The sequence below is a fragment of the Electrophorus electricus genome, chromosome 17 (assembly GCF_013358815.1).
Source record: "Electrophorus electricus isolate fEleEle1 chromosome 17, fEleEle1.pri, whole genome shotgun sequence".
NCBI classification, from domain to species: domain Eukaryota; kingdom Metazoa; phylum Chordata; class Actinopteri; order Gymnotiformes; family Gymnotidae; genus Electrophorus; species Electrophorus electricus.
In genome coordinates, this window is record NC_049551.1 from 837,501 (window position 1) to 862,385 (window position 24,885).

At 47.2% G+C, this 24,885-nt stretch overlaps 3 protein-coding genes across 12 annotated transcripts in view; all 3 read left to right on the plus strand.

Annotated features, from left to right (window-relative positions):
- Window positions 1-1,803, plus strand: part of nsd3 (nuclear receptor binding SET domain protein 3) — a 23,014-nt gene extending 21,211 nt beyond the window's left edge. For all 5 annotated transcript variants that reach the window (XM_035535585.1, XM_035535587.1, XM_035535588.1 and 2 more), the window contains one exon: window positions 689-1,803. In XM_035535585.1, coding sequence (XP_035391478.1) covers window positions 689-1,008 — 320 coding nt within the window. In that variant the 3' untranslated portion in view covers window positions 1,009-1,803. The remainder of the gene's footprint in view (window positions 1-688) is intronic.
- Window positions 1,804-4,707: 2,904 nt separating this feature from the next.
- plpp5 (phospholipid phosphatase 5) lies at window positions 4,708-11,222 on the plus strand. 3 transcript variants are annotated; one of them, XM_027018276.2, is made up of 8 exons: window positions 4,708-5,318; window positions 5,414-5,580; window positions 5,915-6,023; window positions 6,194-6,284; window positions 6,787-6,850; window positions 9,571-9,695; window positions 10,046-10,216; window positions 10,676-11,222. In XM_027018276.2, exons 2-8 carry the CDS (start codon window positions 5,510-5,512, stop codon window positions 10,840-10,842), a joined length of 798 nt encoding a protein of 265 aa, XP_026874077.2. In that variant the 5' UTR covers window positions 4,708-5,318; window positions 5,414-5,509; the 3' UTR covers window positions 10,843-11,222. The 3 variants fall into 3 exon arrangements, with proteins under 3 accessions (XP_026874077.2, XP_026874079.2, XP_026874078.2); XM_027018278.2 differs by having other exon boundaries at window positions 4,708-4,896; XM_027018277.2 differs by having other exon boundaries at window positions 4,708-5,580.
- A 2,798-nt stretch (window positions 11,223-14,020) lies between these two features.
- On the plus strand, window positions 14,021-21,353 carry ddhd2 (DDHD domain containing 2). 4 transcript variants are annotated; one of them, XM_027018238.2, is made up of 19 exons: window positions 14,021-14,463; window positions 14,576-14,809; window positions 15,377-15,484; window positions 15,568-15,737; window positions 15,975-16,168; window positions 16,365-16,454; window positions 16,581-16,695; window positions 16,880-16,969; window positions 17,097-17,238; window positions 17,364-17,572; window positions 17,724-17,791; window positions 18,193-18,336; window positions 18,468-18,554; window positions 18,658-18,810; window positions 18,980-19,135; window positions 19,652-19,757; window positions 19,849-19,995; window positions 20,288-20,513; window positions 20,663-20,750. In XM_027018238.2, the coding sequence occupies exons 4-18, from the start codon at window positions 15,605-15,607 to the stop codon at window positions 20,509-20,511; spliced, it is 2,058 nt and encodes a 685-aa protein (XP_026874039.2). In that variant the 5' UTR covers window positions 14,021-14,463; window positions 14,576-14,809; window positions 15,377-15,484; window positions 15,568-15,604; the 3' UTR covers window positions 20,512-20,513; window positions 20,663-20,750. The 4 variants fall into 4 exon arrangements, with proteins under 4 accessions (XP_026874039.2, XP_035391489.1, XP_026874038.2 ...); XM_035535596.1 differs by having other exon boundaries at window positions 15,446-15,484; XM_027018237.2 differs by lacking the exons at window positions 14,021-14,463; window positions 14,576-14,809 and adding an exon at window positions 15,115-15,292.
- The last annotated feature ends 3,532 nt before the right edge of the window (window positions 21,354-24,885 follow it).

Below are 24,885 nucleotides of genomic sequence, written 5' to 3' on the forward strand. Positions count from 1 at the left end.
TATCTATCTATCTATCTATCTATCTATCTATCTATCTATCTCTATCTATATCTATCTATCTATCTATCTATCTATCTATCTATCTATCTATCATGTTTATATATATATATATATATATATATATATATATATATATATATATAAAACATAATACATAAGAGATATATATAACATATAATATATAACATATACAACAGATATATAACAGATATAATACATAACAGACATATATAATAGATATATATAACATATCTATCTATCTCTATCTATCTATCTATCTATCTATCTATCTATCTATCTATCTATCTCTATCTATCTATCTATCTATCTATCTATCTATCTATCTATCTATCTATCTATCTATCTATCTATCATGTTTATATATATATATATATATATATATATATATATATATATATATATATATATATATATAAAACATAATACATAAGAGATATATATAACATATAATATATAACATATACAACAGATATATAACAGATATAACAGATATACTATATAACAGATATAATACATGAGAGTGGAGCTCAGTGGTGAAGGTGCTGGACTGCTAATCAGGAGGTTGCCAGTTCAAGCTCCACCACTGCCAGGTTTCCACGGTTGGGCCCCTGAGCAACATCCTTAACCCTCCATCACTCCAGCTGTGTGTGTGTGTGTTTGTGCGCAGGACGCTGGGAATGCCCGTGGCACCAGTGCAGTGTGTGCCAGTGTCCCGCCTCTTCCTTCTGCCACTTCTGTCCCGCTTCTTTCTGCCCGGAGCACGAGAGTGGGCAGCTAGCACTGTCAGCACAGGACAGTCAGCCCTGCTGCACCAATCACGACCCAGAGAGAGTGCCCCGCCTGCCTGGCCCCGCCCACCTCAGCCAGAGCGCAGTGAAGGAGGAACCGTCTGAACCTGGAGAGGATGAGGAGGAGATGGATGAAGGAGATGGAGATGGGGAGAGGAAGGGAACGAGAGGAAAGGAAGAGCGCGTGGCGGAGGTGTGAAGAGCGTCTTCGGCAACAGACCGCAAACCTGGACTGGAACACTCAGACGAGGGAGCCTCTCCGAGCTGCCGACGGGGCGCCGTGGTTCACAAATCAAACCGTTACAAGTGTTATTTTGTTGTCCATTCCGTGACTTTGAGCCAGACGCTCACGAGGTACGGCAGACGTGCGGCGGCTGGGCAGTTGTGGGAATGGATCACACGATGAATCGTCACTTTACTGGTGTTTTCAGCCGGGTTCTGTTTCTACCGAGACCTCATGGGAAAGGTGAAAGGTGAGGTCTTTACACAGTCTTGCAGTTCCAACCTCTACAACACCCGCAAAACCCTTCCAAGAAATACCAGGACCTTTATTTTCTGTACCTCATGTAAATACAGAGGGGAGCTATGAGACAGGTCAACCAGATTCATATCTGATTATCAGCTAGTGGTGGTTCCATCTAAAAGCAAGATCAGACGGTCTGTAATCAGACGCTCAGTGGAGATTGGTTAAGTGCTGCCACTTCATGTCAGTTTGTGTTTGTGCTTTGTAAAATATATATCATTAATATATTTATGACTCTGTTTACATCCACTCAGTGTACAGTGTTGTTCATTGGTATTAGTGAGTTTATCACTATTGTTAACGTTGTATATGTGCCGTTTTTGTCAAAGAGACGATGACGTCATTGCTCGGCCTTAGCGGTGTTTGCCTGGTTTGGTAGAGCCCTGGTCAGCACCATCCTCTCCACCTGCGGAAGGTGGAGGTGGTGGGGGCTAGGAGGCCTTTCACAGCACAGCACTAGCTTCAGCATAGCTAGCACTTAGAAACGTCCCCTCCCGCTGGAGACCAGGGGCTCCCCGTGCTGGAGACCAGGGGCTCCCCGTGCTGGAGACCAGGGGCTCCCGGTGCTGGAGACCAGGGGCTCCCCGTGCTGGATCAGTGTTATAATGAGCTCATGGGTAGCTTGAGACCTGCAGTTGTTACTGATAAGGCCATTGCAAATACCTTAACACTGCCATCTTGATCTTTGAAACACTCTTTGCTATGGTTAGTATTGTGCCAACAAGAATATCATTCAAAAAGAAACACTTTCTCTCATTTCTTCCCTAAGTACTGTTGCTATGGTTACAGTTTTGCAACGTTTTGTTGGTTTTACTTTATGTAATTAGCATTTTTGTTGTATTGTATTTCTCACATAGATGTGTGTAAATACAGTCTGATTTTATTTTAGTGATGTTGCCAATGTACTCATCTCTGTCATGCATTAAACGCAGCTGTAGAATACTGACAACTTTTACAAGGTACCATATCCCAGGTGTACCTTATTTTCCAAGCTCTCATCTTTATTCCTAACCTGCTTGGTGTTGCGCAACATTTTGTATCACTTTTGTCTTAGTGACTTAGGCGGCCGGCTATCGTGTAGGAGAAAAACTGCTGATGAGTCAGAAAGTTGAGTGTGCAGCTGAGGGTAGCGGAACTTCTGCAGAACGTGTCCTGGATGTGAATCTGAGTTCCGAAGTCGGTAGCTTGTGACGCTGCACCTCCACGACAGCTAAGTGTACCTGTACCGTGAGAGCGCCTCGACTTGCTGAGTAGCTGCTGTGATGTGATGTATCTGTGAGCTCATGTGTTTTTATGGTGCATTTACCTAATAGCAGTGCTTATGCTTACTAGCCCTGTCTTGGATCTCGGTCTGTGCCTGCAGGACCTGTAGCCTGTGCTGTATTCCCATACCAGGCATCTGGCGCAGGACACCTCCTTCTGCTAATGGTGTTAGGTTTCCCTCCTGATGCGTAATGCCATCGTTCATTCTGAGGTTCTCCACGCCCAGTAATCAGCTCACGTGGGCGTTAGCGCGGCGTCGTGTGTTTGTCCATCTTACATGGTGGGGAAATGTTGCCCGACTCACTTCACTGGGATGCTTTTCCTCGCCCCTTTTGTTTTCATTTGTTTCACGGCAGTTCGGCATGTGATATGGCAGGTGTAGGGCAGCAGTGTGCGTGTGGAGTGTGTGGGCTCAGCAGGGGGGTGTGCGTGTGGAGTGTGTGGGCTCAGCAGGGGGGTGTGAGTGTGGAGTGTGTGGGCTCAGCAGGGGGGTGTGAGTGTGGCGTGTGTGGGCTCAGCAGGGGGGTATGAGTGGAGTGTGGGCTCAGCAGGGGGTGTGCGTGTGGAGTGTGTGGGCTCAGCAGGGGGTGTGCGTGTGGAGTGTGTGGGCTCAGCAGAGGGTGTGCGTGTGGAGTGTGTGGGCTCAGCAGGGGGGTGTGCGTGTGGAGTGTGTGGGCTCAGCAGGGGGTGTGCGTGTGGAGTCTGTGGGCTCAACACAGGGGGTGTGCGTGTGGAGTGTGTGTCACGATTTTCCCTGTGCAGCTCCTGCCACCTGCACCTACACGTTTAATGTGGAGTGCTGTTCAAGTCTCATGTACCTTGTTTGTTTGTTTGTTTTTTGTTTGTTTGTTTGTTTGATGTTAATATGATCTATGACACTTTTTTGGCATCAGCTCTTTTTCTCCACAGATGAACATTGTCTTTTGATCAGTGTGATTCATGGTGAATGGCTGCATTCTCAGTGACTGTACAGAACCCCTACACTCAGCCCCTCCCACCCTGCTATCCACCATCTGGTCTGCATTTACTGGACATAAACACACAAATGTGAACGATCCCCGTTCTTGCTTCAGACTGAATCAAATGCCTTGTTTTCCCACAAGTATGTAGACTTTGTATGACTGTCACTCTAAATTGAACTAAATTAAAGGTTTGGGGGGGGGGGGGTTGTGTGTGTGTGTGTGTATGTGTGTGTGGTGGCTCTTTTCGTTTTAAGGTGTCCTCCGTTACGAGAGCTGTTTCTACCATGTCAGCTGTTAAAGTTTTTGTATTACCTCCTTAAAGTGTTCAGATGTTAGTACACTGTACTTTGTGGTTTGTTTCATTCAGATCTCATAAACATCACAAACTTCCAGTGCAATGTGAGACCTGTTCCTAAGGTTGCTAAACGACATTTAAACGATAACATCGCACCAGCTACACAGATCACTTGTGTTGATGTTTCAATCTTGCATTCCTCTGAAATAGACTGTTGAGCGGCTCTTATTTCTGGACACAGCCAGGGTTGTTTTACGTAAAGCTTAAATGTTGTAAAAATTTTCACCATGTTTATTTGACTCAAATTATACACTCCAACAGAATAAAAGTATCTTAAATGACATTACTTGGGTAGAATGAACGTCCTCTCCAAGTTTTCTAATAATGTGCTGAATAGAGACTGGCTACGTCATGTAGCCAGTACTCTTGCATTGCGTAATGAATGATGCTTGTCCACGTGTACATAAAGATCTCAGCCGTCATAGATCGTAGTCTGAAGAATGCCTGTAAAAACCTCTGAATGTTTGTGAACGTAGGCACATTTTTGTACATTTCTTTTACTGTATTTTTATTTAACCAACTTTTGAGATGGTTTTTCTTCAGAATTCATAATTTATTCTGAGAGTATTTTAAGCGACATTCCACAGATTTAAATCGGTTTCAGAATTGCCTGGTTTGACTTCAATAAAACTGTACTGAATGTTCAAAGTTGGGTTTCCGACTGGAGGCTTGTCGTTCTTTCTTCGCGAGCGCCCCCACCCCCGCCCCCGTATTTGCGGGCTCGTGGCGGATGCGCGCGCTGCCGATTGTGCGGGTAGACCTGTAACACCGCTACCGACCGCGAGATGTCGCGTACGGCGAGTGACGTGTCCGTGCCGCTTCCCTTCCGTGCCAGTCCGGTCTGCGCGTACCGAGGCTGCACGGCCCTCGCCTTCACGCGCGGATATTGTTAGTAATATATGACCGACAGCACGACACGCGCATCGCACGGCTGCTTTCGACGGCCGACGGAGCGGCGTCGGTTTAACGGGGGCGACGCGGAAGGTCTGTATGAACGTGTGCGTGCCAGACAAAAGACGGAGACGCCTGCAGAGTCGCTCTTGCGGACGTGTTCGCTGATAGTAAGCTATGAAACGGACGTGGCTCGTGCGTCTGGGCGCAGCCCTCTGCCTCTCGCGTGGGCGCCAGGTGTGATGCGGTTTGCTTTTCTTTCGCTCTCCGTCTGAGCAACGACGTCCGCGAGGCTCAGAGCCGTGAAACGTGTCGCCTTTCCGCGCGAGGTGGATTCTCGTGTGCTAAACTGGTTGCTCGAGAGAGCGTGGGGGGGGGGCACAGTTGTGTTTTCTTCCTCTCGTTCCTCTCGTTCCTCTCGTTTGTCTCGTTCGTCTCGTGATTCTGAGGTGGAGGTTTGGTGGTGTTCACAGCCTCTCTAGGTCTGCACGTGTGACAGCGGCGGGGTGTTCTGGGTAACGTCCTCAGTCCTGTCAGTCTTGTAACACATTCCGCAGCCATTCATGCTGAACAGTCCAACTAACACACGTCCTGCTCTGTCAAACACCAGTCGGGAGACCTGAGAGCCCAGCGATCAAAGACACCTGCACTCCCCGTTCCTCAGGACGCAGGCGGAGCGGACGCCAGTGGCGACCTTTGCCTGACGATGAGAAAGACTTTTGATAATGGGTTCATCGCTGAAGTGGCTGTCCGTCTGCTGCTGCTGGCTGTGTTTCTGTAAGTCTTTCTGCCTGGCACCTGTCCTCTCACTACTCCAGTACAGAATTCGGTGTTTAGTCAGTGATTTTAGTGTGGCGGATCAGCCTCTCAGTTAGCAGAGTTCCCTCTGCGCTGACCCACTAACCTTCAAATGTCTTTGTTTTAGTGGACAAATCTCACAGCAGACTGTTTAAGCAGTTATTTGTGAGTTATAATAACCTGAGCTTAGACAGCTCACAAACACAGCCCACAGACAGAAAATCCTGTGGGATCATTGTGCACTGGTCCAGTTCTCGAGCCCTGCGTGAGCCCTGCATCTGGTGGTCATTCCGTGTCCTCTGTCTGTTTTCAGTGTGACTGAGAAACTGTCTCCATTCAAGCGGCACATCCAGCCAGAGGAGCTCTGGCTCTACAAGTTTCAGCATGTGAAGGATGATCGTGTCCCCACGTACCTCATGTTTGTGAGTGTGTCCCCATGTACCTCCTGGAGCTGCACGTGATATCGGCGCTCTCAGTGAGGGTGTGGTGGCGTGCTACTGATGATGGATCTCTCTTGTTCTCTCCCCCTCCCCACACTCCTTGTCTCTCTCTCTCTCTCTCTCTCTCTCTCTCTCTCTCTCTCTCTCTCCAGAGTATTGCTCTGTTCACTCCACTGGCCACTATCCTTCTCTTTGCGTTTCTGAAGCAGACAGAACAGGGCGACGTCAAGGAGGCTTCGCTGGGTGAGACCCACATGAGACCCACACAAAAATCACAGGCGACCCACATGAGACGGGTGTTTAACACACGGCCAGAATGTGGGCCATGACCGTCGAACTGTCCTACACTGCATATTCTCTCTGAGAAAACTGAGGAAGGTTTCCCATATTTGCTCAGAGGTTGGAGCTTGACTGTGTGTGTGTGTGTGTGCGTGTGTGCGTGTGTGTGCGCATGCGCGCGTGCGTGTGTGTCTGTGTGTCTGTGTGTGTGTGTGTCTGTGTGTCTGTGTGTGTCTGTGTGTCTGTGTGTGTGTGTGTGTCTGTGTGTGTGTGTGTGTGTCTGTGTGTGTGTGTGTGTCTGTGTCTGTGTCTGTGTGTGTGTGTGTGTGTGTCTGTGTGTGTGTGTGTGTCTGTCTGTGTGTGTGTGTGTGTGTCTGTGTGTGTGTGTGTGTGTGTGTGTGTGCGTGTGTGTGTGTGTGTGCGTGCGCGTGCGTGCGTGCGCGTGTGTGTGTGTGTGTGTTTACAGCTGTGACACTGACTTTGGTCCTGAATGGAGTGTTCACTAATGCTGTGAAGCTTGCTGTGGGAAGGTAAGACTTGGCACCTGAACCTCTCCTCACTGACCTCTGACCCCTGCGTTTACTACCGCTGTCTGGCGGCAGTCTGGTAGCTCTGCACATACAGCAGGTTCCTGTGATAAAGTGTGATTGCAGTCTCACATTACAGGTTTCAGTAACCTCTGGTTGGTAGCAAATATATGTGCAACCAGCATTCTGTAGTTCCTGGACCTGGTCTTTGTAGTTCCTGGACCTGGTCTCCCCGTCCTACAGCCTGCAAGCTTATGAAGGGCTTCATAACACTGCTGTCCTCAGGGAGATCATGAGAAGGAATATTACAGTGCTTCCCAACCGAGCACCTGTCAGCTGTAGCCGTAGTGCAGTTATGGGGGACAGCAGTGAGAAGGACATGATGTCTGGTGTTTGGTATATCCCTTTATAAGTCCCTTTGGTATAACCCTTTATAAGTCCCTTTGGTATAACCCTTTATAAGTCCCTTTGGTATATCCCTTTATAAGTCCTTTTTGTATATCCCTTTATAAGTCCTTTTTGTATAACCCTTTATAAGTCCCTTTGGTATAACCCTTTTATAAGTGGGTTTCATGACCAGTTTTCTCTAAATATTCTGAAAGTGTCAAGATTATTTTCTGTGATTAAATATAATAAATGCTTGTATGCTACATTAAACCACCCCATCTACCTTTAAGAGATTAAACAATCCCCTTTACCTTTAAGAGAGAAAAGACTTCATTAATCCTGGATGGGGACTTTAGTAACACAGCTGTATCACGTTCAGAGACAGACTGGCAATCTGAAAACCAGAAAAGTACAGTGTACAGTGCATCTGGAAAGTATTCACAGCGCTTTACTTTTTCCACATTTTATGTTACAACCTTATTCCAAAATGGAGTAAATTCATTTTTTTCCCTCGAAATTCTACACACAATACCCCATAATGACTAAGTGAAGAAAGTTTGTTTGGAATTTTTGAAAACGTATTAAAAAAACAAAACAAAACCAAAAATCACATGTACATAAGTATTCACAGCCTTTGCCATGACACTCAAAACTGAGCTCAGGTGTATCCTGTTTCCACTGATCATCCTTCAGTTGTTTCGACAACTTCATTGGAGTCCACCTGTGGTAAATTGTTGATTGGACATGATTTGGAAAGGCACACACCTGTCCATATAAGGTACCATAGTTGACAGTACATGTCAGAGCACAAACCAAGCCATGAAGTCCAAGGACTTGGCTGTAGTCCTCTGATACAGGATTGTATCGGGGCACAGATCGGGGGAAGGGTACAGAAAAACATTGCAGCATTGAAGGTCCCAGTGAGCACAATGGCCTCCATCATCCATAAATGGAAGAAGTTTGGAACCACCGGGACTCTTCCTAGAGTTAGCCTCCCAGCCAACCTGAGTGATCAGGGTAAAAGGGCCTTAGTCAGGGAGGTGACCAAGAACCCAAGGGTCACTGACAGAGCTTCAGTGTTGCTCTGTGGAGAGAGGAGAACTTTCCAGAAAGACAACCATTTCTGTAGCAATCTACCAATCAGACCTGTATGGTAGAGTGACCAGATGGAAGCCACTCCTCAGTAAAAAGCACAAGACAGCCTGCTTGGAGCTTGCAAAAAGGCACCTGAAGGACTCTCAGACCATGAGAAACAAAATTCTCTGCTCTGATGAAACAAAGATTGAAGTCTTTGGACTGAATGCCAACGTCATGTCTGGAGGAAGCCAAGCACCACTCATCACCTGGCCAATACCATCGCTACAGTGAAGCATGGTGGTGGCAGCATCATGCTGTGGGGTTGTTTTTCAGCAGCAGAAACTGGGAGACTAGTCAGGGTCGAGGGAAAGATGAATGCAGTAATGTACAGACATCCTTGAAGAAAAGGATGTCTGTACATCTGGACCTCAGACTGGGGCGAAGTTTCATCTTCCAACAAGACAACGACCCTAAGCACACAGCTAAGATAACAAAGGAGTGGCTTCAGGACTCTGTGAATGTTCTTGAGTGGCCCAGCCAGAGTGCAGACTTGAACCCGATTTGAACATCTCTGCAGAGATCTGAAAATGGCTGTGCCCAGATGCTCCCCATCCAACCTGATGGAGCTTGAGAGGTTCTGCAAAGAAGAATAGGAGAACCTGCCCAAAAATAGGTGTGCCAAGCTTGTAGCATCATACTCAAAAAGACTTGAGGCTGTAATTGCTGACAGAGGTGCTTCACAAAGTATTGAACAAAGGCTGTGAATACTTATGTACATGTGATTGATTGATCGATTTATTTATTTATTTATTTATTTATTTATTTTCTTTTAAATCTATTTGCAACAATTCCAAACAAACGTTTTCCACTTTGTCATTATGGGGTATTGTGTGTAGAATTGAGAGAATAAATGAATTTAATCCATTTTGGAATAAGGCTGTAACATAACAAAATGTGGAAAAAGCAAAACGCTGGGAATACTTTCCGGATGCACTGTACATACCAGTTCAGGGGTCGATGCAGGGGGAGGAGTGGTCCATGCTAGCTGGCTCAGATAAGGATGGTGTTCTGAGGTCTGCAGGGAGGTGCTGTGAAACGTCCACTTCTGATCTGAGGCTGGATTATCACCAAGAGCTCAAGAGTCAGCGGTGTGGAGCGTTAAAGGGCAGGTGTCAGACCAGTTCCCACATATGACCCATGCCTACCGTCCCAGTCTTTCCCGTCTGAAGTATCTCGTTTCCTTTGTTCTTTTGCTCCAGGCCACGACCGGATTTCTTTTACCGCTGTTTCCCAGATGGTCAGATGAACGCAGAGCTCCTCTGTAGCGGTGACCCAGAAATGGAAATGGAAGGAAGGAAGAGTTTTCCCAGTGGACATTCCTCCTGTGAGAGCAGATTCTTCTGTCCCACACCTTCTTTCTGCTCGATACACTAAACCTGGTCGTGGCCCTAAACGCCACCGTGAGTGTAAAATCACAGTGAAACTGTAAACGCCGCAGTTTAGTCCAAGACCTGATCCGCACTTCTCATCCATCCTCATCCTTCTGAACACTTCTAGTAAAAAAGTCCTGAAATATATCCAGTGTACCTTTTAGGCTCTGGGCAACTTCTGAAACCAATTACTATCAGACAACACTTGGTGTCCTGCAGTGCTGGTTGGGACTCTACAATGTGACTGCTGAGCTGTGTCATGTGACTGTGCACTGCTGTGCCATGTTCTGCTCTCTCTGTCCAGTCGCGTTTGCTGGCCTGGGCTTCACGGCGCTGTACGTGGCAGGAAAGCTGCAGTGTTTCAGCGCAGCTGGCAGAGGACAAGCCTGGCGGCTGTGTGCCTTCCTCACGCCACTGCTGTTTGCCATCATGATCGCTCTCTCCAGGACCTGTGACTACAAACACCACTGGCAAGGTGACGCCCCACCCCCCCGGTCTCGCTAGTGTATTACTTGCTGTGAGAACAGTGATCTTTAATAGTAGATATCTTGTATGTTTGAGATGTACTTAGTTAGCCCTGTCCCTCACTTTTGCTGAGATGTGGGGATTTTTTCCAGTTTGAAAAGCACTGCAGTGTTGTAAATCAAAGTTGTAATAATCACATGACCTCCAGCCATTAACATCCATCACGGCAGGTCTTGTTATTGCATCGGCTCAAAAGTGGCTCCCCTCTCAGGCTATGTTATGTTAAACACACACTCATACCACACATACACACTCGTATCCTACAGTGCCTCTCAACACTTCTTCAGTTGTGTCTGTGCTATTTACACAACCTTTTTACAAGGGACCACATCCCACAGAGAGTGTTTCGGTGGTGCCCAGCCCTGATGGTCTGTGTGTGTGTGTCTGTGTGCACGTGCTAACTCTTCAGACGTGCTGGTGGGCTCACTGCTGGGTCTGGCCTTCTCCTACCTGTGCTACCGACAGCACTACCCAGCGCTGAGCGACTCGGACAGTCAGAGACCTCTACGTCTCCGTGTGGTCTCGTCTTCAGCACAGGAGCACAGACCGGCTACAGGATATCTCCTACCACTGTAGCGTACCACCACCATGAACTGCATGGGGGTGTGTTCCCTGGGCTACACTCATTCCATGCACAGCACTTTAGAGAATGTTGCCGATAGGTTGGGTGGGTGGGAGTGTACAGTTTGTGACCTATGGGTAGCATTTCATTTTGTCCCCTCTGTGATGCTATAAACACTCAAAACAAATGGTGTGTGTATTGAGGTAAGATGGTTTTGGAACTGTATTGGGCTTTAGGGAGTGTGGGGTTTGTGTGGCGTATGTTGGTGGGCAACAGCACCTCCTGCGCTGGCTTTGTGTGGAACTGCAGAAGGTGTAACTACAGCATAAATGTCCCTCAGTAGCTGTGTTTTATGAAGCTGTCGGTCAATAAAGGGTGCAAAGGCAGAACTGAACCTGTCACTGGTTGGTTTTAACTCATTACGTACACCCTTCACCAGATCTCCATTTACTGACAGAACATCACCCACATTTACTCAGAACGTTCTGTCTACGTTCAGGTGTTCTACCTGAGGGAATGTTACCCAGACCTTGAGATGTGGAACATTATGGCAGACTGAGCGCTGTAACACATCTGGCATTTTGCACAGACAGATGTATATTCCGTCACTTAATTAGAAACCTCCATCTCTTGGGACTACAGCTGGACATTGTGGCCTCTCGATTGTGTTGGTCAGCCTCCACGTTAGTGGTCATTTGAGAGAACGCAGTGTTGATGTGGTACTGAGGCAGCCATCTGAGCAGTTACTTTATGTATGTATTTTTTTAGGTAGTCAACTAGTCCTAATCTCCACTGCTAAAGCAAAAAGACCTTTGGAAGGTTGCTATTTTTAGTTGATTTTTTTTTTTTCTTCTGCTTGCTAGTTCAGTTTGGTGCTGATTGACAGCGAAGTGCGTCATCATATTTCAATTATTCAAACACGCACTCTAATCTTAACAGCTCATTAGAATAAAGTTTTAAATAATAGATCATCAAAGGACATTACACTTTACACTGGTCATTTAAACACGGAACAGGTGACAAACGTTGGAAAGTGTGTTTACTGTGTGGTCATCAATAATCCACTTTACTCTCGACACCAGGTTTAAGATCGAAACTAAAATATCTAAACAAAAACACCAATATCTGAACTAAAACGCTTTACTCTCGAGACCATGTGGAAGATCTAAACAAGACTGACGGGCTACTTTGGTCCGAGAGCGCGTGGTTTGAAAACTAGATCCAGGGTTCTCATTTGATGCTTCATGCGGTTACACGGCTATACGCACATGGTTACGCATCGCAGAAATGCCTTTAATGTACACCAGAGTGACGCATTTTAATCTTCTGAACTTTGTTTTGAATGAGCTGCTTGATCATCCGTCTGCGTGCTTGCTGCGGCGTTTCCTCCCTCCTACTAGCCAACGGTGCCCCCAGCGGCCACTGGGGGATGTACTCGACATGCACTCAACTAGTCCACTGAACCAGCAATGTGTGACTGAGCAAATGCAGGGCCACAGATGGACTACAGCCTGTATTTCTAAAATTGGATGGTGTTTGTATTAAACTCGCTTGTGAATGTGCAGTAAAGTACAACTTCACTGTTTTCAAAACCTCTAATTCTGAGACCTGAGGTGCTGTAACAAGGAAACCAAGTTTCAAGTTTGGTTTATTTGTCACATACATAGTCAAACACAGTATAACTCGCAGTGAAATGGTTGACCTCACAGTTTCCTTATCACCATCCGAAGCTGCCTGTAGCCTGGGCGTAAATTTGAACAACCAGTTGTCGTTCTCAACTCATGTTTCTAATCTAACCCCCGTCTTGCAGATTTCTCCTTTGTAACATATGAAGGATTCGGCCCTTTCTCTAACAGGAAGCTACCCAGGTGCTTGTGCAGTCTCTTGTGATCTCAAAGCTAGACTACTGCAACTCATTGCTTGCTGGTCTTCCTCTAAGAGCCATCAAACCTCTACAACTTGTCCAGAATGCAGCAGCACGACTGGTCTTCAATCTTCTGAAGTTCACACATTACTCCACTGCTGCGCTCCCTTCATTGGTTCCCGGTAGCTATACGTATCAGATTTAAAACCTTGATGCTTGCCTACAAAGCCAAAAATGGACCAGCCCTTTCATACATGAGGTCAATGGTCAAAGCCCGATCTGTACCTCAAGTATGGCTCGGCTTGAAATACCTTGCTTCAGGACTCATGGACGACAAGCATCGAGACTATTTTCTGTCCTGGCTCCAAGATGGTGGAATGAACTTGTTGTCTGGACAGCAGAGTCCCTTGCAGTCTTCAAACGCAGACTGAAGACCCATCTATTTGCAGAATATTTAAAGGACAACTGACACTGCTCCCTTATTGACTGACTAATTTAGTACTTATTGTAGGGCACTATTTATGCTTTTTAACAAACTCTAGCACTTATTGTTTATTACACTTATCATTGTTTAAGATAGACCTTATGTATTTTATACTTCTAGGTATCAGCATTCATTCTTGTATTCTACAGTATTCTAGTTCATTGGTATGTGGGACTCTAACCTACTATACTGTACTAGGATATTCTATGAGTAAATGACAAAGCACTTTTGTAAGTCACTCTGGATAAAAGCGTCTGCTAAATGCCGTAAATGTAAATATCAGGAGGGATCACTATATAAAGAGCTGAGGAAACTATCCAATCAGGAGGGATCAATAAATGATGGGCTGAGGAACTTAACCAATCAGGAGGGGTCACTAAATGACAGGCTGAGGAATCTAACCAAGCAGGATGGATCACTAAATGAAGAGCTGAGGAACCTAACCAATCAGGAGGGATCACTAAATGACAGGCTATGGAAATTATCCAATCAGGAGGGATCACTAAAGGATGGGCTGAGGAATCTAACCAATCAGGGGATCACTAAATGAGGGGTTGAGGAACATCGTCTTATGATATTAACCCATTTCACACCGACACCTACCGTGCAGTTGTTAGGAAAGAAAAGGGCAGACACACGTGCGCTTACATCCGATCATCATGTTCGGTTCTTTCCGTTTCAGTCTGCGGGTGATCGGGTAGTATAGCTCGTGCGGAGGAGCCCTTGCTGATTGGTTCAGTAGCGCGTGCTCGTCGAACCGCGCCTCTTGTATTATATTATATATTATGTTACATTACATTATATTATATTACATTACATTATACTATATTACCTTATATTATATCCTCTTATATTCCTACATTTACGGTAGACTGGAGACACGAAACTACGGCAAGCGCTTTGACATATAACCGGTTTGGTCTGACTACCGGAATACAATGTCAAATATCTACACATGAGACGGACTAGTTTTGACTATTCAAAATGACAATAATAATATCTGGATATTACAATGTTACAATCTAATTAAAAACAAAGTGGATTTGCTTTACGATTAGTGATAATATCATTTTGGATATCTTACATTTATACTTCATATAATCAATAATGAATTTCAGATATTTTGAATTGAAGCTCCGTACAAACCAGTTGCCAACGTGTATACTGTAATTACAGATGTGTTGAATTAGCATTATGTCTCATCGTTATTGAATTACAGATGTATTTAATGCACATTTGTTCAGATCAATAAAAGTTTAAACCGCGTGCCATATGAAGCAGCTTGAGGTTTGTGGTTTACTGTTACTTTCATCATACATGTTCGTCATTTTGTGATTTGTGTCTGTGTTGTAATCTTGAGCTATAATTATGTTGACTCTGGCCTTGTTATATGTTTTAGGCATTTGACTCCAGGCGACCTTTAGTCTCGTCGAGGGCATAAGCACACCTCCCGGAGTTTGAACATAGCGATTAAGGCGCGTGAACCAGCGCGAGGCCCTGTCCTTTTTGTCCGACTAGTGCACCCGTTCGAGCGCGCGGCGGGGGCGGCTGCCACGGCGCTGTTGTTTCCAGTGTCGCGTGCTCTTGACGGCGAAGCCTGAGCAGCATTTGCAGCGTCTAATGTAGAATTTCAGTAAGTGTGTGTGTGTGTGTATGTATGTATGTATGTGTGTGTGTTGAGTGTCCCTGCAGAGGAGCGACGGCACGTGTGAACTCCGAAGAGATCAAATAGGTTCTGTGCCCGCGTGTCTACACAGACGTGGGTTCTTTGTGTTTTGCGCTCGCATTTCGGTTCCGTCTCCCGTTGGCGCGGATGCGCCTGGGTTTCCGCGACTCCGTTGTGCTTCGTTGCTTCGTTTGCTATGGCAACGAACCCGTCGTTCATTACGTAATAGACCCGTCTCGCGTTGACCGTTATTGGCTCGCCCGTAGTGACGTCACGGGGATGATCGCGTGTACGTCGCGTGCCAGGCCCCACGCAGCCTCTCGGTTATTTGGTTGCTGCACAGCCGCCGCAAAACACGACGCGGAACTGTCCGTTGCCGGATTATTTGAAGTTATGCGACGACGTGAAAAATGTTGGCTCAGAAGACCCAAGACCCTAAAGCTCGGGCGCGTGGGTGTCCTTTTTTAGCATTGTTTCGCGCGCTGTGTTTTTGTAATTGTCAGCTATTTTCATGTCCTGCTGTGTTTTGTACAGATATGAACAATTTTCTTGCTTAAAGTGGAAAAAGGTTTGTGTGTGATGACTCCCCTTCCTGTCCGGTAGCCTCGGCAGCGCAGACACCGCGAACGGCACCGTGTACAGGTACACGCCGATCTCCGTTATGGTCTCGTTACACCTTCATGCGCCCCTGCCGAAATAACAGCGACTGAACTTCTCCCGGCTAGAGCGAACATATCGTGACCCAGAGCGCAGGAGCGGGTCATGGACCAGTACCCTGAGCAGTACGAACCGGTCCAGTACCACTGGTTCTACAACCAGCAGGAACGTGGCCGTGACTCCTGGCAGCCGTTCAGTAGGAAGGATTCCAGCAGGCTGGAGGAGGCGCACGAACGCGGTCAGTGTGCACATGCTAGAACTGTTTACACATTTTGTTCATTAAGGTACTCAACCGAACAGAGTTCAATATGTGTAGGTTGGATACACACAGTAACAACTGTGTGTGTGTGTGTGTGTGTCTACATATATATGTGTCTACCTCTGTGTGTGGGTCCGTCTGTGTGTATGTGCACATACCTGTGTGTGTCCCTCCTTTTCTCTGTGTGTGTGTCTGTCTCTCTCTCTCTGTGCGTAGTGGGTGGGGGTGACGTGGATGTGGTAGTGGCCACTGAGGGGAGGCGTTATGATGTGCGGCTGGCGGAGAGGCTCCGCTACGCCGTGTACTGGGAGCAGGAGCCTTCGGAGGTTCGCCGGTGCTCCTGGTTCCACAAAGGCAACAAGGAGATGATGTACACGCCCCACACGGAAGCCATCAGCAACCTGCTGGAGGTGAGCCCACAGGCACCCAGCCCCACAGGCACCCAGCCCTACAGCCACACACCCAGCCCCACAGGCACCCAGCCCTACAGCCACATGCCTGCCAGCCAGCACAGACCTTAGCAGCGTAGCCGTTAGCTGGCCCCTACAGCTTGGCTTTGAGTGTTTCTCTGTGTGAGGTGGGACTGTACCTCTCCCTGCTTCACAGGAAGCCTACATGGTCTCTGTGACACTCAGTGAATGGAGAAGACATTTGGTACTGCCGACAGGAGAAAATGTTATCCTTCACAACCCAAAGGTGCCTACACTCTGTGTGTACCCTCTGACACTCTTACACTCTGTGTTTACCCTGAAAGAAAAGTGATCACATAGCCAGTCAGTTCCTTGCCAGGAGTAATGGGTTAGTGTGTGTGTGTGTGTGCAGCTGATGACCCAGCACCCAGTCCCCTGCAGGGACTTTCCCCCCTCCCCCAGTGAGCGCACCCAACCCCGCACACTGAAGAGAGGAGTGGAGAACATTTCAGTAGAGATCCCACAGGGTGAGTGGTGTATACTGGTCCCAGTCATACTCCAGTCTGGACAGGTGGTGGGTATTGAGGTACAGACTGATGGAGATTTACTGTAGAACACAATGCCTGTCCTGGCCAGACTTTTATTCTGACCTCATCAGTTTTGCTCGTTTTAATATGTAATAATATCTGTGTGTGTGCGTGTCTCCTGAAGGAGAGCCTGACACTGTGGATCACCTGGTGTTCATGGTGCATGGCATCGGTCCAGCCTGCGACCTGAGAATGAGAGGCATTGTCCAGTGTGGTGAGCTCAGTAGAGTGAAAGTGTGAGGTCACACTCAGTGTGGCATCAAATCGATCGGTAGGAGGGCAGTGATTTCCTCTGTGGCTGTGAGACTGAGAGGCTGAGGGGTTTTCTCTGCGTGTGTCAGTGAATGAGTTCCGCAGTACGTCACTGGCTCTCATCAGCAGTCACTTCAGCTCCGTCGAGGACGCTAGTGACATCGGCTGCGTCGAGTTCCTGCCCATCAACTGGCACAAAGTACTTCACAGTGAAACTACAGGAGTGGACAGGTGAGACACCTGACCCCACCTGACCTGCCGATCCCCCAGACATGTTTATTAGGGGCTTCATTTAATTATAACTTATATTTAACGCAAATGAAGTGATTGCCCCTCCCCCACTGTGTGTGAAACAGAGACATCGAGCGCATCACTCTGCCCAGTATCAGCCGCTTACGCCAGTTCGGCAATGACACCGTACTGGACTTGTTCTTCTACAACAGTGCCACCTACTGCCAGACCATTGTGGATACAGTGGGCTCTGAGATCAACCGCCTTCACAGCATCTTCCTCCAGAGACAGCCGCACTTCAGCGGGGGCGTGTCTGTGGCTGGACACAGCCTGGGTCTGTAGCTCTGACCTTCATGCCAGGATTTGCGTGTTATTGTACAACAGAATGATTGTATCTGTAATACTGTTACGTTTGTTTTGTAACTGAGTGATTTGGAATTTTGGTCAGTTTTTTTTTTTTTAAATGTTTCAACTTTCCCTTATAGGCTCCTTAATCCTGTTTGACCTCCTGACGAATCAAAAGCCAGAGTCACAAGGCACTGACTTGGAAAAGGTTCGTCAAAGAGCTCGCTCCAGTGAAACCAGCGTTGACTGGGCGGTGTGATTTTCCTGTTGTACATAGACAAGGGCTATGCTTCTGATATCAGACAGAAATACATTACACAGAACTGAAGGGTGTTTAGAAATGTTTCAGTACTGGGATTGTGTAGATGAGTGTTTCAGTACAGGGATATTGCAGGAACTTTTACAAAACAAATTTCAAATCAAATCCTTTGGTCTCTGCTAATTGGTGTGGCGGCATCGTCTGTATTCTAACAACTAAGAGATTTCTCTACTGAGTGTTTTAAACAGCGTATCAATGGTGCATGCAAAAGTGAAAATCTCACTCCAGCTGCCTCACCACAGTTGCCCTGTATGAGTCCACTTTCAGAGAGATGTTTGGGTGTTTTACAGACTGCACTGCAACAAGAAGACCTCAGCCCTTCATCCAAGTCCAGCCGCAGTTCCCTGAAGAGCCTAGAGGAGGTGCTACTGAGCAGTGGGCTGGAAGACCACCTCAAAGTCCTGCAGAGGGAAGAAATCGACCTGGAGGCTCTGGTGGGTTTTGTAGTTCAAATGCCTAAACACGGGCCAATACCCCAGCAGCTACAGCTGTAGAGTCAATATGTTTATTATTTTTGTGGGTTTTTTTTTTTCCTTCTAGTCCGTCTCACGTGACTCTTTTTCAGATGCTCTGCTCTGAGCGTGACCTGAAGGATCTGGGGATTCCCCTGGGCCCTTGCAAGAAGATCATGAGCTATATGAAGAAACTGGAGGTATTGGAGGCTGTGGTGTCGGTAACATGTCCCGTGGGCCATCCTGCAGGGGACACTAGGAAATGCCGTGTGTGTTCTGATCCTGTTCCTCCTGTTGACCCAGTACCACTCTCCTGCTGGAGGTGCGGACCAAACCGGACCACGTTCCCAGACAACGGAGAGAAATAATTCCTCTGAACTCCGTACCCTAATCCAGGAATGCCCACCCACTACCAGCGCTGTGGCCTATCAGCACTTTGATGTTGGTATTGGACAGGTATCGGACTTTCACAGGGTCTGATGGACACCACTCATGAGTCATCTGAGGGGTTTATTAAGTACTATAGTTTTATTACAAAAGCAGACCTGGTTTTATTAAGATAAGTAGCGCATTGCTTCCCTAAGTGCTAGCCTCTGTGATGTCCGGCTTGTCCTCTGTGTTTCAGGTGTCCGTTCACTACCCGCAGTTCTCCTTCCACCCCAAAGCCTTTTTCGCCCTTGGCTCTCCCATAGGAATGTTCCTGACCGTCCGAGGCTTAAAGAGAATCGACCCCGGTTACAGTTTTCCCACCTGCGGCAGCTTCTATAACATCTTCCATCCTGTAAGAGGGTCCTGACACACTGTGTGGTTTACAGTGTTGTGCTTAGACATCAGGGTCAACTTCATGGACGTCATGAGCCATTAGCCAGGGTCATGCAGTATGTGTTTACAATGCTCTGCTCTTAGTATGACTTTTCACACAGGTCTTCATTAGAGCAGTTTGTTATCAGAAAATGTTACACTACAGTCTACACATTACTTGGGGTCCATATCTGGTTATCTGGTATTTAACCTTTTAGTTTGTCCCAGTAGCACATAGCATTCTAGACTACAGCACTCCAGAATGCTCTTTGTATTCTGCAATATGACTTCATTGTTTATGGTTGTGTCTAAAACATCTCCATGCACTTTTTTTTGCATGCTTTGGTTTTCCACCTTTCTGAGCTTGTCCTGCAGTTTTGAGCTCGTACCGCAAAACTTTGAGAGCTGGGTCAGGTGTGCTGAAGTAGGGGAAACAAATATGCAAAGTGCTCTGACCTGACCTCTGACCTGACCTTTATCCTCATTCCCTGTCTAGTTTGACCCGGTGGCGTACAGGATCGAGCCCATGATTTTGCCCCCGGACGTGTGTGTGCCTCCCATGCTGATACCCCACCACAAGGGCAGGAAACGGATGCACCTGGGTAATTCCTCACACCTCTCAGGGTCTCTGTTCTGCTGCTGAGCGTGTGATCTGTGGCTGTGCTGTGACTGGCCATCTGTGTTCTGGGTCAGAGCTGAAGGAGGGGCTGACGCGGGTGGGGTCCGACCTGCTGGGATCCTTACGCATGGTCTGGCAAAGTTTCTCCTCAGTCCCTGCATCAGCGCTGGCTGAAGGGGGCGCCACCGAGACAGCCGTGTCTCCGGCCGATGAGATGGAAGGTGAGTCTGCCCCGTTCGTACAGCACGGCTGTAGGAGATATTTGCATAATGAAGATATGTAGGGGATATTGACATAATTAACATTTGTTCTTTCATTCCGATGTCGGGATCATAGACACTCTCACCTTGAAACTGTCTGGAATTAATTATTTGTGCATATATTAAAGTAACAACAACAACATCAAAAAAACCTTAGGAATTTGCAGCACAGAATCTACGACCAGAGGCTATTGAAGCTCCTCCCACATTAATTCTTGTTGCTGTTGTCTGATTGGCTGCGGTGATGTTGCAGACTGTCTGGCGGATCAGGAAGAAGAGAAAGTTCTGACGGTGGGCAGGTTGAACCGGGGCCGACGCATCGACTACGTCTTGCAGGAGAAGCCAATCGAGAGCTTTAATGAATACCTGTTTGCCATCCAGAGTCACCTGTGCTACTGGTACGAGAATTCCCACACCACCTGCATGGTTCTGGAGGAAAACTCTACATGTTACCTTCAAAAACTGGGTACATTTTAATTGTAAGTCCAATGTGGAGCCTACTGGTCTGGTGTCAGTTTTGCTCATCTCCTCCCAGTGTTTGTTAGCGCTTCAAGGGCAAAGGTGACCCTGGAACAGCAGTTTGACCCTGTGTGTGTGTAACGAGTGCGTTCTCATGTGTGTTTTTCAGGGAGTCTGAAGACACAGCTCTGCTCCTCCTCAGGGAGATATATGGGGAGGAGACGTGCAAATCTCCCTCACAGTAGGAGAGCGCCACAGTGGTCACGTGTGACACCACACTGAGTGTTGTGTGCGAGGTCACGTGTGATACTACACTGCCAAAAAGAGGCATGCTTGTCTTCCATGTTCATGTTGACATGTCTGACCTCTGCCCCCAGCAATAATCGTATGTCCGGTACCCTGGGTCAGGTGCTCTGGGTCTTCCACCCTCTCATTACCATGGCGTCAGGTGATCCCAGCACCTGTTTTTATGGGCCAGCCCGGGAATCCGTGCCAGGTTTTCAGCTCAGCCATACACTAAGCTACTGGAGGAAATGACCTTGAGGGGAACCAGCCAGTGGCATTAAAGCTCTTCTTAGGGAGCCTGTGCTCTAATACACCTGAGAGGAGTCTTAACCAGGTGTCAGGTGTGTGGGAGCAGAGGCTGCGTTACTGGGTATAACCCCATACATCCCATAATGGTACCTGTCGGTGCATGCCCAGACGAAACCTTCACTTTGCACGGTCGTGTAGACTGACACTTATGTGTAAATAAATGTTGTAATGAATTGATTCTTTAACCGCGTTTTCCGCTTTAATAAGCGATTGTTAACACCGTGTGCATCTTTGTGAGGATTTATATTAAATACTGAATGAACGTACCGGGTATTCTGTGGAGTCTGTCCATGTGGGTTCCGTAGTGTATCGCACAAGTGGCCTTACTTTCGCGCGTGCTGTGTCTTTAAGGCGGAGTGCGAGCTTCGCCTACACGCCACCGGGAAACTCGAACCATTTCCCGTTAGTCCGTCGGTACGCCACACATCTCCCGACCTCCTCATGCCGGAGCCACACGGGCCTCCCGAGAGCGCGTCTCCGCCGGGACTAGGAGGACACACGCTTCAGGTCGGTTTCGTGCGACTTCAACCGTTTTCCTGTTTCGGGGCTCGGTAACCGGAGGCGCGAGCCCTTTAACACCGGAGCGCGTGGCTACTTCATTCCGGGTGTCCGCGGTTCTGAGCCTTTGGTGAAGGAGGTGAGCAAACGCGCTGTTCCAGCGCTCAGATGTCGTCAAGCGGATCCGTTATTTACCTGCACCGGACGGGACCTTCCCGGTTTAAATGGGCCGTGCCGAGCCGTTCAGGCTCTGCTGTTTAGAAAGTTTCTGGGTTTGTTGTATTTGATGCTTTTTTCCACTCGTGTACCATCTGCTGCAGTTCTGGATGGGAAATGATGGGTTTGTTGACTCGTGTACGCGCGAGCCTTTATGGAATTCCGTTGTTTCGTGTTTGATTCCGCGTGGGCAGCGCGCCGATTGTGCCGGTATGTTCCTCAGTTCTTCGCAAGCCTGTAGTTAAAGCACTTTTTACACGGTTTATTTGTTCGGTTGAACCAGTGTTGTGTTCTGGTTTTAAATCCAGCGTGCGGTTTTATTCCTGCGCAAACTTGGGGAATGTGTTTACTTTAACGGGAGACTGCGTCTGAGGTGGGTTTTAAATGCATTGCCACTGTGCCGCATTCGCTCCAGACATCGTGTTTGCATTCATAACCCATGACTGTGTTCATAACTTTATATATCCAGAAAATGCCCCCGAGGTGCATTTAGGAATATCATGGTCAGATCCGTCAGATCAGTAGCGCAGCATTCTTACCCCACACTAAGCAGTGAGCATGAAACACCATCACAACTTTGCTCCTCGGCCACGCGGCGCCTGACTCAGATCTTGAAGTTGTATTCGGGGCTGCATTGACTACATTTTTGCTGTAATAACATGCTGGACGCCAGTCAGTTATAACAGCCCCAAGCTGGGACCCCACCCATCACTGACTCCATCACTGACTCCACCCCAGTAAGAAATCCCAGTGGTTAGCTGACCTTTGGCCTCTCCATCAAAGGCCTTTAGTGTATGTCTGCCCGCACTTGGTTCTGGGTTAAATGCTTTTTTTCCCACCAAAAGCCTCAGAAACACAGGAGCTATTGAGATCTTATCATCCAAGACAAGTCTAAGCAAAAAGTTTCAGATGCAAGACCTTGCCTGCACATTACATCATGAAATCTCCTCGCTGTCTGTGTTATTTCAGTGTTGCTTGGCTCCAGGAGAGTGAGTTGTCCTCAACCAGTGCCTTGGCTTAGCCTGGTCATGTGACTACAGGGGAAAAAAACCGTGTATCCGTAGAGACAGTGCTGTCATACTTGGGTTCCAGCTCCACCATGTGTGCCGTGGGCTGCTTAATTGGCACACGTCCCAGAGGAAGTTTGGGGACGAGGAGTCAGAAATGGGCTGTTCCCAGCCTCTGTGCGTCGGACTGACTTCGGCTCAGCTGGGATGCATGCGGTGTCCGGCCCCTCGGGCTCTGGGCTTCAATGAAAAGAACTTCAATAAAACACTAATTATCACAAAAATAAGTTTTTAAGAGTTAGTTTTCAGAGTCTTGATGACTATCAGAATGGTTTCTAGCTAACTGAGACTCGGAGGAACATACGAACTCCAGAACAAAGTGCATTCTTCATTTTATTTTTGTTGTTGTTGTCATTGTTGTTGTTGGGTAGCTCGGTGGTGAAGGTACATGACTTGTAATCTGAAGGTTGCTGGTTCAAGCCCCACCACTGCCAAGTTTCCACTGATGTGCCCCTGAGCAAGACCCTTAACCCCCAGTTGCTCAAGTTGTCATAATTGTAAGTTGCTTTGGAGAAGAGTGTCAGCTAAATGCCATAAAACGTAAATCATCATCAGCTAGCACAGAGACCAGTTGATGTGGGCTACACGTTTAACTCTTTTCCTTGCTCTAACACACCACTAGTTGCCAACACTAAACTGCGCAATTTTGAGGCCTTCTGAGACCAAGCAGGCAAAGTTTTCCTCAGACTGACCGTTTGTTTCACTTCCCCTGTCTCACCACTAGGTGTCACCCTGTACACAAGGCTGTTATTTATTACCCTGCGGTGCCAAACGGACGGGATGAGTGACGCTAAAAGTACAAAGGCTTCTGTGGACCGCAGAGACAGCGGTGATGTGCATTTGTCCATTCAGCCATGTTTCCTTACAAATCCTACAATACTGGGAGCGCAGATTTATTCTTCCATTCCTTATCATTTAATTCTCATGACAGTCAGTGAAAATGATTAGTCATTATGAGCATGTCTCAATACAGGGTTTTCTTGTCCCGTTTAGAGGCAGGCCAAATGTACATTACATACCACAGAACCTAAAGTTTAGTCCTCACTGCTCAGTTCCAGATCCACGCTGTTTGCTAGTCTCGATGCGAACCCTTAGTGTGCGGGGGGGGGTCGAGGTCACGCTGCCAAGCGTGTAACCAGAGCAGGTTCGAGAACGCACACAACCCATCCGAGAGGCGGTTGTGAACAGTCATAATGTTCGTCTATACACATTTAATGTGATGTTTAATGTATTCTGCATAATTCTGAGAGCGATGTTCTGAGGGCTTTTTTAAATGGCCAATCACAGAGCTGATAGTGATGTTCTCAGGGTTGGGCTGTTGTGCATGTGACAAAATCCTTTGACATCAATCAGTCTTCTTGCACTCAACCTCAGCGCCAACACACTGATAAACTTTTTAGATTTGTATAATAAAACAGAAACTAAAACAACTCACAACCCAGACAGATGTATAGAGTGTGTGAGGAAATCTGTATTAGATTGGATTCCCATATGTGGACTGCAAATGACATTTTCATATCTAAAACAAATTGATCTTCAGGAAGGTGTACCTGGGCACATCAGAACTGCAAAACCCATCTGTCATGGTCTCTCTATTTAGAAGGATGCAGTATTTCAATAGAGTGTAGTGTAAGCTCAGCTTCCCTCCTCTCTCTCTCTCTCTCTCTCTCTCATTCTCTCTCTCTCTCTCTCTCTCATTCTCTCTTTCTCTCTCTCATTCTCTCTCTCTCTCTCTCTCTCTTTCTCTCTCTCTCTCTTATTCAGCGCTTATATTAACGCTGATGAGGCACAATGTGCTCTCGCATCCTCCGGCTGCCGAACCCGCGCGAGACTGCGTGACACCACTGGACATGCACGAGACTGATGTCATTGGGTCCTGGATGGGTAGTACAGACTAAAGAATATTGCTTTACTTTCCAGATTAGTCACGCGTCCCCTTTTATCTCATGAACTAGAAGCTTGATCTTCTGAAACAGGCTTGCGCACTGGTATTAAGTACACCACCTACGTGGTTCCG